The following is a 19503-nucleotide window of genomic DNA, read 5'->3' as shown; positions in this document are numbered from 1 at the left end:
AGGCCCATGGTAACTGTGGAGGAGCTGCAGAGATCCACAGCTCAGGTGGGAGAATCTGTCCACAGGACAACTATTAGTCGTGCACTCCACAAATCGGGCCTTTATGGAAGAGTGGCAAGAAGAAAGCCATTGTTGAAAAAAAGCCATAAGAAGTCCCGTTTGCAGTTTGCCACAAGCCATGTGGGGGACACAGCAAACATGTGGAGGAAGGTGCTCTGGTCAGATGAGACCAAAATTGAAGTTTTTGGCCTAAATGCAAAACGCTATGTGTGGCGGAAAACTAACACTGCGCATCACCCTGAACACACCATCCCCACTGTGAAAAATGGTGGCGGCAGCATCATGCTGTGGGGATGCTTTTCTTCAGCAGGGACAGGGAAGCTGGTCAGAGTTGATGGGAAGATGGATGGAGCCAAATACAGGGCAATCTTGGAAGAAAACTTGTTAGAGTCTGCAAACGACTTGAGACTGGGGCGGAGGTTCACCTTCCAGCAGGACAACGACCCTAAACATACAGCCAGAGCTCCAATGGAATGGTTTAGATCAAAGCATATACATGTGTTAGAATGGCCCAGTCAAAGTCCAGACCTAAATCCAATTGAGAATCTCTGGCAAGACTTGAAAATTGCTGTTCACAGATGCTCTCCATCCAATCTGACTGAGGAGCTATTTTGCAAAGAAGAATGGGCAAAAATTTCAGTCTCTAGATGTGCAAAGCTGGTAGAGACATACCCCAAAAGACTTGCAGCTGTAATTGCAGCGAAAGGTGGTTCTACAAAGTATTGACTCAGGGGGGCTGAATACTTTTGCACGCCACACTTTTCAATTTTTTATTTGTTCTTTCCACTTCACAATTATGCACCACTTTGTGTTGGTCTATCACATAAAATCCCAATAAAATACATTTACGTTTGTGGTTGTAACGTGACAAAATGTGGAAAAGTTCAAGGGGTATGAAAATAGATAGGGGCTGATAGTCAGCACAGTTTTGTATGTGGGAGATATTTGAAGATGTAACCAAAAAGGTTGATGAGGGTAGAGCTGTAGACATTGTCTAAATGTTCAAAAGGGAACTGCAGATGCTGGAATATCGAAGGTACACAAAATTGCTGGAGGAACTCAGCGGGTGCAGCAGCATCTATGGAGCGAAGGAAATAGGCGACGTTTCGGGCCGAAACCCTTCTTCAGACTGATGGGGGGTGGGGAAAGAAAGAAGGAAAAAGGGAGGAAGAGGAGCCCGAGGGCGGGCGGATGGGAGGGTGGGAGGAGACAGCTAGAGGGTGAAGGAAGGGGAGGGGACAGCACAGGCTAGCCAAATTGGGGGAATTCAATGTTGATGCCATAAGGGCGCAAGGACCCCAGACGGAATATGAGGTGCTGTTCCTCCAATTTCCGCTGTTGCTCACTCTGGCAATGGAGGAGGCCCAGGACAGAGAGGTCGGATTGGGAATGGGAGGGGGAGTTGAAGTGCTGAGCCACCGGGAGGTCAGGTAGGTTAAGGCGGACTGAGCGGAGGTGTTCGGCGAAACGGTCGCCCAACCTACGCTTGGTCTCACCGATGTAAATTAGCTGACATCTAGAGCAGCGGATGCAGTAGATGAGGTTGGAGGAGATACAGGTGAACCTTTGTCGCACCTGGAACGACTGCTTGGGACCTTGAATGGAGTCGAGGGGGGAGGTGAAGGGACAGGTGTTGCATTTCTTGCGGTTGCAACGGAAAGTGCCCGGGGAGGGGGTGGTGCGGGAGGGAAGGGAAGAATTGACGAGGGAGTTGCGGAGGGAGCGGTCTTTGCGGAAGGCAGACATGGGGGGAGATGGGAAGATGTGGCGAGTGGTGGGGTCACGTTGGAGGTGGCGGAAATGGCGGAGGATTATGTGTTGTATTTGCCGGCTGGTGGGGTGAAAGGTGAGGACCAGAGGGACTCTGCCCTTGTTGCGTGTGCGGGGATGGGGAGAGAGAGCAGTGTTACGGGGTATGGATGAGACCCTGGTGTGAGCCTCATCTATGGTGGCGGAGGGGAATCCCCGTTCCCTGAAGAACGAGGACATTTCCGATGCCCTGGTATGAAATGTCTCATCCTGGGAACAGATGCGGCGTAGGCGGAGGAATTGGGAGTATGGGATGGAGTCTTTACAGGGGGCAGGGTGGGAAGACGTGTAGTCCAGATAGCCATGTGAGTCAGTGGGTTTGTAATGTATGTCGGTCAGGAGTCTGTCCCCTGCGATGGAGATGGTGAGGTCAAGGAATGGTAGGGAAGTGTCGGAGATCGTCCAGGTGTATTGGAGTGCCGGATGGAAGTTGGTGGTGAAGTGGATGAAGTCAGTCAGTTGTGTGTGGGTGCAGGAGGTGGCACCAAAGCAGTCGTCAATGTAGCGGAGGTAGAGGTCGGGGATGGGGCCCTGGTACGAATCGAACAAGGATTGTTCAACGTACCCGACAAAGAGGCAGGCGTAGCTGGGGCCCATGCGTGTGCCCATAGCTACGCCTTGTGTTTGGAGGAAATGGGAGGAGTCTAAATATCGTTTTCAGCAAGTCATTTGACAAATTTCTGCATGGTAGGCTTCTCCGGAAGGTTAGTTTGCATGCGATTGAATGGACAATTGGCTTCATGGAAGGAACCAGAGGGTGATGGTGTAAGGTTGTTTTTCAGACTGGAGGACTGTGACTAGTGGTGTGCCTCAGGGTTCGGTACTAGGTCCATTGCTGTTTGACATCTCAAGATTCAAGAGAGTTTATTGTCATGTGTCCCAGATAGGACAATGAAATTCTTGCTTTGCTTCAGCTCAACAGAATATAGTAGGCATAAATAAATACAGAACAGATCAGTGTGACCATATACTATTGAATATATATACACACATAAATAAGCAGATAAAGTGCAATGGGCTATTAATGTTCAGAGTTTTGTTTGAGTTGAGTTTAATAGCCTGATGGCTGTGGGGAAGTAGCTATTCCTGAACCTGGACGTTGCAGATTTCAGGCTTCTATACCTTCTACAAGAAGGCAGCGGGGAGATGAGTGAGTGGCCAGGATGGTGTGGATCCTTGATGATGCTGACAGCCTTTTTGAGGTAGCGACTGCGATAGATCCCCTCGATGGTAGGGAGGTCAGAGCCGATGATGGACTGGGCAGTGTTTACAACTTTTTGCAGTCTTTTCCGCTCCTGGGCGCTCGTTGCCGAACCAAGCCACGATGCAACCGGTCAGCATGCTCTCTACTGTGCACCTGTAGAAGTTCGAGAGAGTCCTCCTTGACTTACCGATCTCTCCTAATCTTCTCGGGAAGTAGAGGCGCTGATGTGCTTTCCTTATAATTGCATCAGTGTTCTCGGACCAGGAGAGATCTTCAGAGATATGCACGCCCAGGAATCTATAGCAATGATATGGATGAGAACGTGCAAGGCATGATTAGTAATTTTGCCGATGAGACAAATGTGGGTGGCTTTGTAGATAGCGAAGATAGTTGGCAGAAATTACCGCAGGATCTTAATTGGTTGGGCAGTTGGGCTGAGGAATAATGAATGGAGTTTAATACAGAGAAGTGTAAGGTGTTGCATTTTGAGAAGTCGAACCAGTGTAGAACCTACACAGTGAATGACAGGGCTCAGTGTAGTGTTGCAGAGCAGAGGGATCTAGGAGTGCAGGTAAATCGTTCCTTGAAAGTGGCATGTAGGGTATTCAAAAAGGCTTTCGGTAAATTGTCCTCATTAGAGAAATGAGTTTAGAAGTTAGGGGGTTATGTTACAGTTGAGCAAGACATTGGTGAGGTCACATTTGGAACATTGTATTGAGTTTTGGCCACCCTGTTATAGGAAAAATTGTGTTAAGCTGGAAAGAACATGAAGGCAGATTATTATCTAAATGGTGTCAGACTGGGAGGTGCAACGAGACCTGGGTGTGTTGTACATCAGTCACTGAAAGTAAGCATGCAGGTACAGCAGGCAGTGAAGAAAGCTAATGGTATGTTGGCCTTCATTGCGAGAAGATTTGAGTTTAGGAGCAAGGAGTACTACTGCATTTGTACAGGGCTCTGGTGAGACCGCACCTAGAGTATTGTGTGCAATTTTGGTCATCTAATTTGAGGAGGGACATTATCGCTATTGATGGAGCGCAGAGTAAAGGTTCACCAAGTTGGCGGGACTGACATAGGATGAAAGAATGGGTCGTCTGGGCTTGTTTTCACTGGAATTTAGAAGAACGAGAGGAGATTACATAAACATATAAAATTTTCAAAGGATTGGACAGGCTAGACGCAGGAAAAATGTTCCCGATGTTGGGGGAGTCCAGAACCAGGATTCACAGTTTAAGAATAAGGGGTAGGCCATTTAGGACTGAGATGAGGAAATCAAGGATTCAAGAGAATATGGGGGAAAAGCGGAATTGGGGTACTGATTTTAGATGATAAGCCATGATCATATTGAATGGTGGTGCTGGCTCGAAGGGCCGATAGGCCTACTCCACCTATTTTCTATGTTTCTATGAAAGGGTGCTGAGAAGATTCTGAGGTGGTTGCCGGGGGCTGAGCTATAGGATGTGGTTCTGCAGGTTAGGACTTTATTCCTTGATGTAGGAGGATGAGAAGTGATCTTTTAGAGATGTGTAAAATCATGAGAGGAATAGATGGAGTAATTGCACTGATTTTTTTCTACCCAAAGTGGGGCAATCAAGAACCAGAGGACAAAAATTTTACATGAAGTCAAGTCAAGTCAATTTTGTTTCTATAGCACATTTAAAAACAACTGTCGTTGACCAAAGTGCTTTATATTAGTGCAGGTACTCACGTGCTACAAACAGTGGTACATAGATCAACAATACATACATAAATACATACATACAGCGCTCCCTCAGAGTAGAAATAAGTTTTAAGTCTAAAGGGGGGAAGTTCTGATGGGAAGAGGGATACTGTTTCATAGTCTAGGTGCTGCAACCGCAAAAGCGCAGTCGCCCCTGAGCTTATGCCTAGACCACGGGATGGTCAGTAGCCCCAAGTAGGCCGACCTGAGGGACCTGGAGGTGGTATGGTGGGTAAGCAGATTTTTGATGTAAGTGGGGGCAAGGGCTTTGTAAACAAAGAGAAGGAGCTTGAAATTGTTTCGGAACCACACTGGGAGCCAGTGGAGAGAGGCCAGAATGGGGGCGATGTGTTCCCTTTTTCGGGTGCCCGTCAGGAGTCTCGCTGCGGCGTTTTGGACCAATTGCAGGCGGGACATAGATGATTGGCTGATGCCAGTGTAAAGGGAGTTGCAGTAATCAAGGCGGGAGGAGATAAATGAGTGGATGATCTTTTCGAGGTCGTCAAATTGGAGTAAAGGTTTTATTTTTGCTATCGTCCGAAGCTGGAAGAAGCTAGCTTTTACCACGGCATTGACTTGTTTGCCAAATTTCAACGGGTCAAATATCACTCCAAGGTTTTTGACGTGAGGTTTGAGTAATGGGGTAAGGCTTCCAAGGCTGCCTGCTATCATTTTGATTGAGACGGAGGGGCCGAGTAGGATGACCTCAGGCTTACTCTCGTTTAGTTGGAGGAAGTTCTGGGCCATCCAACACTTTATATCCACGAGGCAGTGGATAAGGCTGAGTAGATTTGATCGGTTGTTGGATTTCAGGGGGAGATAGAGTTGTGTATCGCCTGCATAGCAGTGGAAGGAAATGCCGTGCCTTTGAATGACTTGGGCTAAGGGTAGCATATACAGGGAGAAGAGAAGGAGGTCTAGGATGGAGCCTTGTGGAACCCAGCAGCAAAGGCTAGCTGGGGAGGAGAAAGAGTTACCTATGTTTGTAGAGAAACTCTTATCTTTGAGGTAGGAGACAAACCAGCTCAGGGCAGTGCCATCAATACCAACCCCGTACAGGAGACCGTCAATTAGGATGGTATGGTCGACAGTATCAAGTGCTGAGGTCGTGAAGGGGCAGGATTACACCGTCGCCAGAGTCAATGGTGAGAAGTAGGTCATTATGAACCTTCAACAAGGCAGACTCAGTGCTGTGGTGGGCCCTGAAACCTGATTGGAAAGTTTCCAGGATGGTATTTCGGTGTAGGTAGGGCATAAGTTGATTTAAAATTACCTTTTCAAGGACTTTTGAAAGGAAAGGCAGTTTGGAAATAGGTCTGTAATTGCTAGGCAAGGTGGAGTCTAGGTTAGGTTTTTCAGGAGGGGCTGGACCACCGCATGCTTGAAGCAGGTAGGAACAGTGCCAGTGGCCAGAGAACTGTTGATGATGGCGAGGATGCTGGGACCGGCTATTGCAATGACATACTTCAGAAGGGTAGAGGGGACAACTTCGAGGGGGCAGGTAGCAGGTTTCATAGTGGAGACCAGCTTTACTAGGGAGGGTAGAGTAACGGGTTGGAAACAGTCTAATTTAGAGGAACAGACCAGTGAGACAGCTAGGTCACGGATGGGAGGGGAAATATTCATTCTGATGTTCTTAACTTTGCTGGTGAAGAATGTAGTAAATTCTTTGTACTTAGCAGGGGACTCAGCTAAACTGGTATTGGGGGCAGGACATATGATAGAGGTAATGGTACTAAAAAGGACCTTTGAGTTATGGGCGTTTTTGGAAATGAGGTCGTAAAAGTATTGTGTTCTCGCAGACTTTATTGCTTCCTAGTATTTGAGAAGATTGTTTCTCAGAAGTTCAAAGGAAATTTGAAGCATCAGATTTAAACTTCCATTCTGATTTTCTGCACTCTCTTCTTAGGGTGGTGTCATTGAGCCAGGGCCAGCCTTTATGCTTAGGCTTTTTCATTTTAAGAGGAGCAACAGAATCCAGGATGGAAGAGCAAGTGGTGTTGAATAAAGAAATTAGGTCGTCAGTGCTGAGATGGTGGGGAGACGCCTCGATGGTGCAGATGTCGGGGGTGGCTATGAGAGCCTCAGAGAAATTACTGGCAGTCGAAGAGTTTACGTAGCGGGAGTAGCGAGCAGGGAGATGGGATTTTGAGGGTGAGAAAGGGAGAGATGCATCGAATATAATTGCACTATGATCAGACAGGCATCAATAATTTCTGTATTACAAATTTGGGAGACCAGACGAAATCACCAGGTCGAGTGTATGGCCAAGCTTGTGCGTGGGTCCAGTCGTACGTAGAGTCAGATTGAAGGACTCAACCAGGTTCATAAATTCACTCACAAGAGGCTTAGTGGGACAGCAGATATGAATGTTAAAGTCACCAAGAATCAGGACCCAGTCAAATTTGGGCAACAAGCTAGCGATAAGATCAGCAAATTGTGTGATAAAGTCCTTATGCATTTTTGGTGGGCGATACATAAGAACAATTAAAAGTGGACAGATTAGACCAACTATAATTAGTTGATGATCAAAACTGGAGAAATAATCAGCGTTCAGGAGACGGCAGTTGAAATGTGAAGGGATGAGTTTCAATCGGAACCTGAGAGGCAACTTTTTTACACCAAGGGTAGTAAGTATATGGAACGAACTGCCAGAGGAGGTAGTGGAGGCAGGTAGTATCACGTGTTTAAAAAAGCATTTGGACAGGTACATGGATAGAACAGGTTTAGATTTGGGCCAAACACAGACATTTGGGATTAGTGTAAATGGAGCATATTGATTGGCATGAGCATGTTGGGCCAGAGGACCTGTTTCCACGCTGTTTGACTCTAACACTATAAATTCTGGGCATCACCAAAATTCCTTTGCCCAGTGATGTCTTTAGTCATATCATAGAGGTACTGCAGCATGGTTTCTTGGTTCCACACAGAATGCATGAGACATAGACAGAGTTGACGTGGATAAGCTTTTCCCATTGAGAGTAGGGAAGATTCAAACAAGAGGACATTACTTCAGAATTAAGGGACAGAAGTTTAGGGGTAACATGAGGGGGAACTTCTTTACTCAGAGAGTGTTAGCTGTGTGGAATGAGCTTCCAGTGGAAGTGGTGGAGGCAGGTTCGATTTTATCATTTAAAAATAAATTGGATAGGTATATAGATGGGAAAGGAATAGAGGGTTATGGTCTGAGTGCAGGTAGATGGGACTAGGGGAAAATAAGTGTTCGGCACGGACTTGTAGGGCCGAGATGGCCTGTTTCCGTGCTGTCATTGTTATATGGTTATAATTAGTTAAATAAATCTGCAAAGTTTAAACGTGTTTTATTTTTCCCTGAGTGCATTAGAATATGTAAAATGTTAAAGCCCTGTCCCACTGTGCGAGTTCACCCAAGAGCTCTGGAAACGTCGTAACTCGTGAAGATTTTTCAACATGATGAAAAATGTCCACGAGTGAAATATACAGGTGCACAACCTTTTATCCGAAAGCCTTGGGACCAGACACTTTTCGTAATTCAGAATTTGTCGGTCTTCGGAATGGAAATTTTTTAGCGTAGATTTTAATGGCTGGCTCAGTGGTAGAGTGCTCGGCTCATATCCGCAAGGTCGCGGGTTTGCGCCTTGATCCCGGCAGTTACTCGGTCGCGAGTTTGAGTCATCAATGTCGTTTTTTCTTGCAGAATAAATGTCTGTATGAAATGCAGTGTGTTGAATGAATTCCTGAATTTGTAAATGTGCCCGCAGCATTGAATCACCTCTCGCACTCATGTCATCCTAGCGGGGCTACATGCCCTTAGGTGGCCTAGCTCGGGGATTCTTGAATCCCCGAGCTAGGTCGCGAGTTTGCGCCTCGATCCTGGCAGTTACTCGGTCGCGAGTTTGTGTCTTCAATGTAGTTTTTTCTTGCAGAATAAATGTTTGTATGAAATGCAGTGTAGGAGAGGTGTACTGACTGTGTGGGCAGAACTTTGGAAGTAATTGCCCACCAGTCTAAAACGCCGCTGTGTCTCCCTGTCCCTGGGATAGCAGGGGGCGATCAAACAGCACAATACCCCCCTCCCCCTCCAACTCCAGAGGAATCCGCTCCCCGATGGGCAGCTACGGCGACAAGTGGCAGTTTGCCCACAGCCCGAGCTGCGCCCCCTCATCCGCCACCCCAAGAACAAGACGTACCTTGCACACCATCAGCTTCTGCCCCTACGTGTTCCTCTGGAGTTGGAGCGGGGCTGGGCTGGAGTTGCTGCTGGCTGTGGGTCTCTGGGATCTCCGTGCTTGCAGTGGGCCTGGGGGTCGGTGTCCCGTTGGTCCTGACGTCTCCGGCCACCCCCCTGGACTGGATCTGAGACTGGAAACTGTACCGCCCTTGCCCCCTCCCTCTGCAACTGCAAACAACCCCACTCTCCTGCAAGGGCGGTACAGTTCCCGGAGGATGGCAGGTGGCCGGAGACGTCAGGACCAACAGGAACCCGCTCCCCGATGGGCCCCTACGACGCCCCGAGCTGCGCCCCGTCATCCTCAACCCTGGTTCCTCTGTAGTTGGAACCAACGATCTTTGGTTGGAACGGGGCTGGGCTGCTGCTGGCTGTGGGTCTCTGGGATCTCCGTGCTTGCAGTGGGCCTGGGGGTCGGTGTCCCGATGAGGGGGCGCAGTTCGGGGAACGGCTTCTGGTGGTCCTGACGTCTCCGGCCAGTTTGCAGTTTTCCTCTGTAGTTGGAGCGGGGCTGCGCTGCTGTTGGCTGTGGGTCTCTGGGATCTCCGTGCTTGCGCTTGAAAACGTTCACCGAGGGCGGCCCTGTGTATCGGGAGTCTACCGTGGGAACTTTTTAACTCAGCGGGCAGGCAGCAGCATATTGTCAATTATTAACCTTCCCGCGCAATATACCCTCACCTTCTCTTTTATGAATGGGGATTTAGTTCCCCTTTCTTCGAGGACCGACCGGAGGTTCCGCTGTCACCTCTGCGGGCCGCCCTCGGTGAACGTTTTCAAGGACCTTTCTTCAAGGACCGAAAAAATGGCCGCTATTCGGAGGTTTTCGTTATTTGGATCTTCGGATAAAAGGTTGTGCACCTGTACTCGGGATGTAAAAATTTGATACTTTTTAACACGTGGTTTTACCGTAGTAGCTTGTGAGTTTACCGTAGTAGGACCTGGTGTCCTATAATGAGTTTCCACGTTTCCCCAAGTACCTGCCGATAGCGCTAAGAGACGTCCCGAGCTCCGACGTACCCGCTACGTTCATTCCACGTGCTTACCACGAGTTTGATTATTTATTTATTTTAATCGGGAGAGCTCTTGGGTGAACTCGCACAGTGGGACAGGGCTTTTGGATGAAACCTTTATATGGCAACGTTGAATTTAATTTTTCATTAATAAAATAAATAATGCTTGTATCTTTCTGAATCCTAAAGAGTTCAAGTTTCAGAGAACCTGTTAGTTGGGAAGAACTGTCTAAAGATACAGAGGATCTTATTAGTTATCCACTGAATTCAACTTTAAGAGATAATTCAAATGTTCAATCCTCACCCTCTATCTGTTCACAAAGAAAAGCACCCAGCAATATAAACAGGTAATTATTGTAGTTACAACTGTATGATTTTTTTTTTGTCAACAGACAGCCAACCATGCCATCTCTGGATGCCTGCTCTACCACCCACCAAATGGAGCTCAGGGCCTGGCAGACTGGCGGCTCAACACCCGGCTTGAGATCTAACTATTTCTTTGGATTAAGTTTCATTTGCAAGAAGATTATTTTTGCAGAGTAGAGTAGTTCCATTAATCAAAAATGTAAATCATAACATTCTTGCAAAAAAAACATAAAATGCTCAGCAGATCAGATAGCATCAATGGAAAGAGATACCTCTATGGACCCAACGTCAGCTACTTCCGAACTTGTAGGCTGTGGGCCGAGCATCGAATATGTGTCTAGAATTTAACTATTGTGACCCATGTCTTGAAACTTTACACAGGTTTAGATAAAATATAATTGAGAAGGAAGTCATAGTCCACCTCGACCAGCTTGCCCTTCTGGATCATCATGGTGATGATCAAAGATACTAGAGCAAGAGATGATCTTTGGTGACGATGGTGGGGAGCAGCACTGCCCTGCACACCGCCCGGACCGCCTTCAGCACACCCATAGCGCCGGCTCCGTCAGTCCGTCTGCTCGCTGCAACACCGGCCTACCGACAGCCCGACCGACCCTTCACAGTATCCACTGGCCAGCCCGACCGACCCCTTGCAGCATCCATGGGCCGGCCCGACCGACGCCTCGCAGCACTGACCGGCAGCCCGACTGCCTGACCGACCCTTCACAGCACTCACCGGCCTACCGACAGCCCGACCGATCCTTCACAGTATCCGACCGGCCTACCAATCGGCCTACTGACCGACCGACCCTAATCCTAACCCTAGATCTACATTTTCATTTATCATTTTTATTTGTTCACATCATATAACCATATAACCATATAACAATTACAGCACGGAAACAGGCCATCTCGACCCTTCTAGTCCGTGCCGAACACATAATCTCCCCTAGTCCCATATACCTGCGCTCAGACCATAACCCTCCATTCCTTTCCCATCCATATAACTATCCAATTTATTTTTAAATGATAAAAACGAACCTGCCTCCACCACCTTCACTGGAAGCTCATTCCACACAGCTACCACTCTCTGAGTAAAGAAGTTCCCCCTCATGTTACCCCTAAACTTCAGTCCCTTAATTCTCAAGTCATGTCCCCTTGTTTGAATCTTCCCTACTCTCAGTGGGAAAAGCTTTTCCACGTCAACTCTGTCTATCCCTCTCATCATTTTAAAAACCTCTATCAAGTCCCCCCTTAACCTTCTGCGCTCCAAAGAATAAAGCCCTAACTTGTTCAACCTTTCTCTGTAACTTAGTTGCTGAAACCCAGGCAACATTCTAGTAAATCTCCTCTGTACTCTCTCTATTTTGTTGACATCCTTCCTATAATTGGGCGACCAAAATTGTACACCATACTCCAGAATTGGCCTCACCAATGCCTTGTACAATTTTAACATTACATCCCAACTTCTATACTCAATGCTCTGATTTATAAAGGCCAGCACACCAAAAGCTTTCTTTACCACCCCATCTACATGAGATTCCACTTTCAGGGAACTGTGCACAGTTATTCCCAGATCCCTCTGTTCACCTGCATTCTTCAATTCCCTACCATTTACCATGTACGTCCTATTTTGATTTGTCCTGCCAAGATGTAGCACCTCACACTTATCAGCATTAAACTCCATCTGCCATCTTTCAGCCCACTCTTCCAACTGGCATAAATCTCTCTGTAGACTTTGAAACTCTACTTCATTACCCGCAACCCCACCTATCTTAGTATCATCTGCATACTTACTAATCCAATTTACCACACCATCGTCCAGATCATTGATGTACATGACAAACAACAGTGGACCCAACACAGATCCCTGTGGCACCCCACTCGTCACTGGCCTCCAACTTGACAAACAACCATCCACCATTACTCTCTGGCATCTCCCATTCAGCCACTGTTGAATCCATCTTGCTACTCCACCATTAATACCCAACCATTGAACCTTCTTAACCAACCTTCCATGAGGAACCTTGTCAAAGGCCTTACTGAAGTCCATATACACAACATCCACTGCTTTACCCTCATCAATTTACCGAGTAACATCTTCAAAAAATTCAAGAAGATTAGTTAAACATGACCTTCCAGGCACAAATCCATGTTGACTGTTCCTAATCAGACCCTGTTTATCCAGATGCTTATATATATTATCTCTAAGTATTCTTTCCATTAATTTGCCCACCACTGACGTCAAACTAACAGGTCTATAATTGCTAGGTTTACTCTTAGACCCCTTTTTAAACAATGGAACAACATGCGCAGTACGCCAATCCTCCGGCACTATTCCCGTTTCTAATGACATTTGAAATATTTCTGCCATAGCCCCTGCTATTTCTACACTAACTTCCCTCAATGTCCTAGGGAATATCCTGTCCGGACCTGGAGACTTATCCACTTTTATATTTCTCAAAAGTGTCAGTACTTCCTCTTCTTTGATCCTCATAGTTTCCATAGCTACTCTACTTGTTTCCCTTACCTCACATAATTCAATATCCTTCTCCTTGGTGAATACCGAAGAAAAGAAACTGTTCAATATCTCCCCCATCTCTTTTGGCTCTGCAGATAGTTGGCCACTCTGACTCTCTAATGGACCAATTTTATCCCTCGTTATCCTTTTGCTATTAATATAGCAGTAGAAACCCTTCGGATTTACTTTTACCTTACTTGCCAAAGCAACCTCATATCTTCTTTTAGCTTTTCTAATTTCTTTCTTAAGATTCTTTTTACATTCTTTATACTCCTCAAGCACCTCATTTACTCCATGCTGCCTATAACTATTGTAGATCTCCCTCTTTTTCCGAACCAAGTGTCAAATTTCCCTTGAAAACCATGGCTCTTTACAATTTTTACGATTTCCTTTCAACCGAACAGGGACATAAAGATTCTGTACTCTTAAAATTTCACCTTTAAATGTACTCCATTTCTCTTCCACATCTTTCCCATAAAACAAACTGTCCCAATTTACTCCTTTTAAATCCTTTCGCATCTCCTCAAAGTTAGCCTTTCTCCAATCAAAAATCTCAACCCTAGGTCCAGTTTTGTCCCTCTCCATAATTATATTGAAACTAATGGTATTGTGATCACTGGACCCGAACTGTTCCCCAACGCATACCTCTGCCACCTGACCCATCTCATTTCCTAACAGGAGGTCCAGTACCGCCCCTTCTCTAGTAGGTACTTCTATGTATTGTTGCAAAAAACTATCCTGCACACATTTTACAAACTCCAACCCATCCAGCCCATTTACAGAATGTGTTTCCCAGTCTATGTGTGGAAAATTGAAATCTCCCACAATCACTACCTTGTGCTTACTACTAATATCTGCAATCTCCTTACATATTTGCTCTTCCAATTCTCGCTCCCCACTTGGCGGTCTATAATACACCCCTATAAGTGTTGCTACCCCTTTCCCATTTCTCAGTTCCACCCAAATAGCCTCCCTAGACGAGCCCTCTAATCTATCCTGCCAAAGCACTGCTGTAATATCTTCCCTGATAAGCAATGCAACACCTCCACCTCTTGCCCCTCCAATTCTATCACACCTGAAGCAACGAAATCCTGGAATATTTATTTTCTAATCACATCCCTCCTGCAACCATGTTTCACTGATCGCCACAACATCATACTTCCAGGTGTCAATCCAGGCTCTAAGTTCATCCACTTTTCTTACAATGCTCCTAGCATTAAAATATACACATTTAAGAAACCCACCCTCTCTTATTCTCTGATTATTTTCTTTTTCTTCTCTCTCCCCTACATTTTGGGTCAGAGTGCTACCATTCTCTGCCCCCTGCTTCACACACTGACTGCTAGCTTTCCCAATTTGAGTCCCTCCCCCCAACCATACTAGTTTAAAGTCTCCCCAGTAGCCTTTGCAAATCTCCCCGCCAGGATATTGGTCCCCCTTGAGTTCAAGTGCAACCCGTCCTTTCTGTACAGGTCGCACCTTCCCCAAAAGAGGTCCCAATGATCCAGAAACTTGAATCCATACCCACTGCACCAGTCCCTCATCCACGCATTTATCCTCCACCTTGATCCATTCCTACTCTCACTGTCGCGTGGCACAGGCAGTAATCCTGAGATTGTTACCTTTCCAGTCCTTCTCCTTAACTCTCTACCTAACTCCCTAAATTCTTCTTTCAGGACCTCTTCTCTTTTTTTACCTATGTCGTTGGTACCTATATGCACCAAAAGATAAATCAATTGTAAAACAAAATTATCAGCAAGGTTAGCATTACCTTTATTCCTTCGAAACCTTGCTATTGTTTTGATGTAATTAGGAGGCAGCCCACAGCCTGTTGCTAAATGTATTTGGCATTTTCTGTATTTCACATTTTCAGCATCTACAGCTTTATTGCTTTTCAATATCCGAACACAAATAACCTATGACTAACTTATTTTTACATCAACTAATATTTCATTTTATGGAGGAGAAGAAAGAATATCAATGCACAAATGCAGAAAGTAATGGGCAACAATGAAGGAATTAGGAATGGTGACCTAATATTTCAATTCATAATTGCTTTTTAATTATGTAAAAGAAAAGTAGGTAAATTCAGTTTTGGGTAGTTTCCAGAAAATCAGACCTGATCATGAAAATTTTGTAATTCATGACGGAATAGTAAGCGGGTACTCAAAAATTTAGATATGAAGACCAGAGATTGTGCAGGAGCATGGGGAGGTGGGAGAGGCAGATACAATTACAGCTTTAAAAAATCACTTGGACAGGTACTTGGATAGGAAAGGTATAGAGGGATAAGGGGTAATGCAGGCAAATAGAATTAGATTAGAGAAGCATTACCATTGGCATGCATGAGATGGGATGAAAGGGCCTGTTTCAGTGCCATATGATCCTAATTAATTTGGCTGGATGTGGCGTGGAAATAAAGGGAGGCAATGTTATGAAAGTATTTGGAGTGAGGACTTTGAGAACAAATAAAGGTCAAGAGAAGGAGCAACTATAGTTGAGTGTACATGGTTCATACAAGAGAGTGGATCTCAGTGAACTACAGAGTAATCCACCTGAATGTAGAATAATTTTGTAATGGTAAAAGAGGGTAGATTGAAGGCCATCGCAAAAAAAATAAAGATTACATATAATGTATAGGAATCTATTGTATGTTTTCATCTGAGGTTAGGCAGGAAATCATAGGAATGAAGACAAGTTAATCTTCTGTTGTCATTTTCCTGCATGACTATTTTCCCTGACTATTTTCCCTTCCCTGTCGTGAACAATGCCAGCTGTACCATTTTTCATCCACCTAATACAAATGGTGGGGTTGTGAGCTGTAGTGATGGCATGAAGAGCCTGCGCCCACATTCCTGTCGCATGTCATATCAACTCTCCTGCCCACAACCACACCACCTGTCAGTCCCTGGTCTTTTCCACTCCTAGGCCAAATGCACACCAGTAAAACACAACTTTATATTCCACAAGCAGCCTGATACCCAAATATATGATCATTGAATATTCCAAGTTCATCTACACCCCAGCGTACCTGTCCCATTGCTATTGGTCCACCTGGATCACTATCCCTTTGTTCACCTTATCCAATCTTTCCCCCCTCCCCCATTCATCACCCTTGGCCACCTGGCTCCATCTGCCCATCATCCATGTACCTATCCACCTTGATTTCTTCCCTTGGTATACTCTTCCTATCCCTCTCTCATCTCAATTCCTCTGCCCATCATCAATCCCTCCTGCTTCCATATTATCTGTAAGTAAAATTAAAAAGTGCTGGAGGGACACAGTGCATTATGCAGCATTTGTGGAGGGAAATGGATAAATTACATATCGGGTTGGAACCCTTCTTCAGACTCTCCCTCCATAGACTTCCCTCCAGAGATGCTGCCTGTCTGACTGAGTTCCTCAGGCACTTTTTTTTACAAGATTCCAACATCTGCAATCTTGCTTGTCTCTATTTATCATCTTGCTGCCTCTATCTCTATCTTCCCCTTCCTCTCCCCACTCCTAACACCATCCCCCTAATCTTCTTCCCTATGTGTTTCCACCTATCACCCACCAGCCTTTATCTTGAAACTCACCCCCTACTGGCTCCTCGGCCCAAGATCCTATACCTCACCTAGATCCATCACCTGCCAGCCCCTGCCACACTCCTCCACCTCACTCACCCCCCTCCACTCTCAGTTTTGGTACAGGATCTTAACCCAAAACTTTAACATTTCTTTGCCTCCACAGATATAGCTTGACCTACTAGGTTCCACCAGCAGTTTGCTTTTTGCTGAGTCCCCAGTTTATTTCCTATCCATATTAGGATTACAACGCCAGCAGTATTGATGGGGAAGAAAGTGACAGATATTCGAGGAAGACTTCCACTTTTGGTTTGAAAATGGGGTTTCTCTCTTCCAACACCAAGACTGAGATCTACAGAATATCCAACACCAAGACTGAGATCTACAGAATGTCCAACACCAAGACTGAGATCTACAGAATGAGAGTGGAGAATCCCAGTGGCTGATCTTCCAATTTCCCCATGCATTTTCCCCATTTCCCCATGCTGGTCCAAAAGCTTTGTTTCTGTCTGAAGTAGAAGTACACTTGTTTACAGTGTTACCGACAGCCTTTTCAAGTGCATTATGATGAGCCCAATTTTCTGGCGCCATCTAAACCAACATGAAACAGTAAATATCTGTTTATCTGACCAATTATTATCATGATCCAGCTGCAATAATATAGTCTCTCAGGCCACATAACCAGGCACATTCAACAGCAGTTCACCTCCCGAATGACTGTTTTTTCAAATTGCACTACATTTCTAACACAAACTTTTCCATATTCCTGAAAGTGCAGTTACGACGTTAATTCAATCTTTCATCAGAAAGAGTTTCAACAGTTTAATATCAACAGAGTTTAAACACGTCAGTCTATAAACTCACAAATTTCTTGCATAAAATCAAATATATCATCAATGCAACTAAGCTCGCAATAGATTGCCTACTTTTCTTGCTGTTTCATTTTAGTTTGATCTTAAGCAATTTCTGCTTGAAAAATGGTAGTGGCAAGATAATCAAAAGCTACGCTACCAGTTTCAATACATTACTTTGAATTGGTGATGAATAAAAGAGATTTGAATTGATGATGAATAAAAAATATGCTTAAAGTTTATATCATCAGTTACTTTTATATTCTTCAAAAAAAGGAATGTAGGCAGTTGGCATGATGTATTTAATTTAACAGTGTGAGTGATTTTTAGACACCTAAAATATCTCCCAGCAAAAATAGTTACAATCAGTTTTCCTGTGTATATGATATAACTGTGATAGCACCATGTAAATACTAACTTGCAGCTTTATTTCAGACTCTGTTCCCATTGGGCGGGATTCTTCTCTGGGAACAGGTTAAGTTTACTATGGAATTATTACTGAATAAATGTAATCTTTGCCAAGGAAAATCTATGTTGTGTTCTCTGTTGAGACATTTCTCTTAATTTATTAATTGCAAAGAAGACCAGTGATGGTGTGCTTCTCTCAGTTTGTTGTTCAGATGGGGTTTTTTGTTTGTTAAATAGGCTTTATTTCGATCCAGTGAGTCACCCTGCATGGGATAGAATCCATGAAAAAGTACAAAATCTTCTGGCTAGTATTGATGCACAGGAAAAGGCCTCCGCGGTAAGTGTGGTTAGCTATGAAAGTTACAAACTTGAATTTAAATGTATATTCACATCTAAAGATAACAATTATGTTCAGTAACATATATATATATATATATATATATATATATATATATATATATATATATATATATCAAAGAATACAAATATGGATTTATGATAACATGTTGATTGAAGGGGACCAATTAATTATTAATTAATTGTATTTCTTATTTGATTGTCAAATTAATTGTCTTTTATTAGTAAACTTTATTTAAAATAGAATTATTGCATGATACAGGAAGCGATTTTACAACAGTAGCATTAGAAAGTAATTGTTTTATCATCACATTAATTATGAGGAATCTGTAGGAAGCAAGATTTTTCAAGTATTAAGTGTTAATGCTTTTTAAATTGGTCTGACCCTCAGAGGAATGTTAATTTCACTTGCTCGTCATGTTCATAACAAGACCCGAGAGAAAAAAGCAGGAAATGCTATTAAAGACAGGTATGCTACTAATAATGTTTTGATCCAATGTGTGATTTAATTGTAAATGCATAAGTAAAGTAAATACAGGTGCACAACCTTTTATCCGAAGATCCAAATAACGAAAACCTCCGAATAACGGACATTTTTTCGGTCCTTGAAGAAAGGTCCTTGAAAACGTTCACCGAGGGCGACCCGCAGAGGTGACAGCGGGACCTCCGGTCGGTCCTCGAAGAAAGGGGAACTAAATCCCCATTCATAAAAGAGAAGGTGAGGGTATATTGCGCGGGAGGGTTAATAATTGACAATATGCTGCTGCCTGCCCGCTGAGTTAAAAAGTTCCCACGGTAGACTCACGATACACAGTGTATCGTGAGTCTTGCATGGGAACGTTTTAACTCAGCGGGCAGGCAGCAGCAGATTGTCGCTCCCTTCAATTTCACCCCACCTACACCCCTCTGCTTCCCGGCCATGTGTGTGACCCCTTCCCTCCCCTCTCCAGCTCCCCGCCCATTGCACCGGCGCGGGGGCTTTGCACTGTCTTCACGTCGGCAATGCAAGCAGGTCAGTGACAGTCACCGGAGACGTCAGGACCAACGGGACACCGACCCCCAGGCCCCCACTGCAAGCAAGGAGATCCCAGAGACCCACAGCCAGCAGCAGCCGAGCCCCGTTCCAACTCCAGAGGAAAACTGCAAACTGGCCGGAGACGTCAGGACCACCAGAAGCCGTTCCCCGATGGGCCGCTACGGCGACAAGTGGCAGTTAGCCCGAGCTGTGCCCCCTCATCGGGACACCAACCCCCAGGCCCACTTCAAGCACGGAGATCCCAGATCAGCAACTCCAGCCCAGCCCCGCTCCAGGTACGTCTTGTTCTTGGGGGGGGCGCAGCTCGGGCTGTGGGCGAACTGCCACTTATCGCCGTAGCGGCCCATCGGGGAGCGGATTCCTCTGGAGTTGGAGGGGGAGGCGGGTA

At 45.2% G+C, this 19503-nt stretch overlaps 1 protein-coding gene across 4 annotated transcripts in view; it reads left to right on the top strand.

The window, feature by feature from the left end:
- Window positions 1-19503, top strand: part of spata6l (spermatogenesis associated 6 like) — an 83693-nt gene that overhangs the window by 48717 nt on the left and 15473 nt on the right. For all 4 annotated transcript variants that reach the window (XM_033017816.1, XM_033017818.1, XM_033017817.1 and 1 more), the window contains exons 11-13: window positions 10200-10357; window positions 17960-18059; window positions 18471-18548. In XM_033017816.1, coding sequence (XP_032873707.1) covers window positions 10200-10357; window positions 17960-18059; window positions 18471-18506 — 294 coding nt within the window. In that variant the 3' untranslated portion in view covers window positions 18507-18548. The remainder of the gene's footprint in view (window positions 1-10199; window positions 10358-17959; window positions 18060-18470; window positions 18549-19503) is intronic.

The sequence above is a fragment of the Amblyraja radiata genome, chromosome 3, assembly GCF_010909765.2.
Source record: "Amblyraja radiata isolate CabotCenter1 chromosome 3, sAmbRad1.1.pri, whole genome shotgun sequence".
Classification (NCBI taxonomy): Eukaryota; Metazoa; Chordata; class Chondrichthyes; order Rajiformes; family Rajidae; genus Amblyraja; species Amblyraja radiata.
Note: the sequence above shows the minus strand (reverse complement) of the source record. Positions and strands in the feature narration are given on the sequence as shown.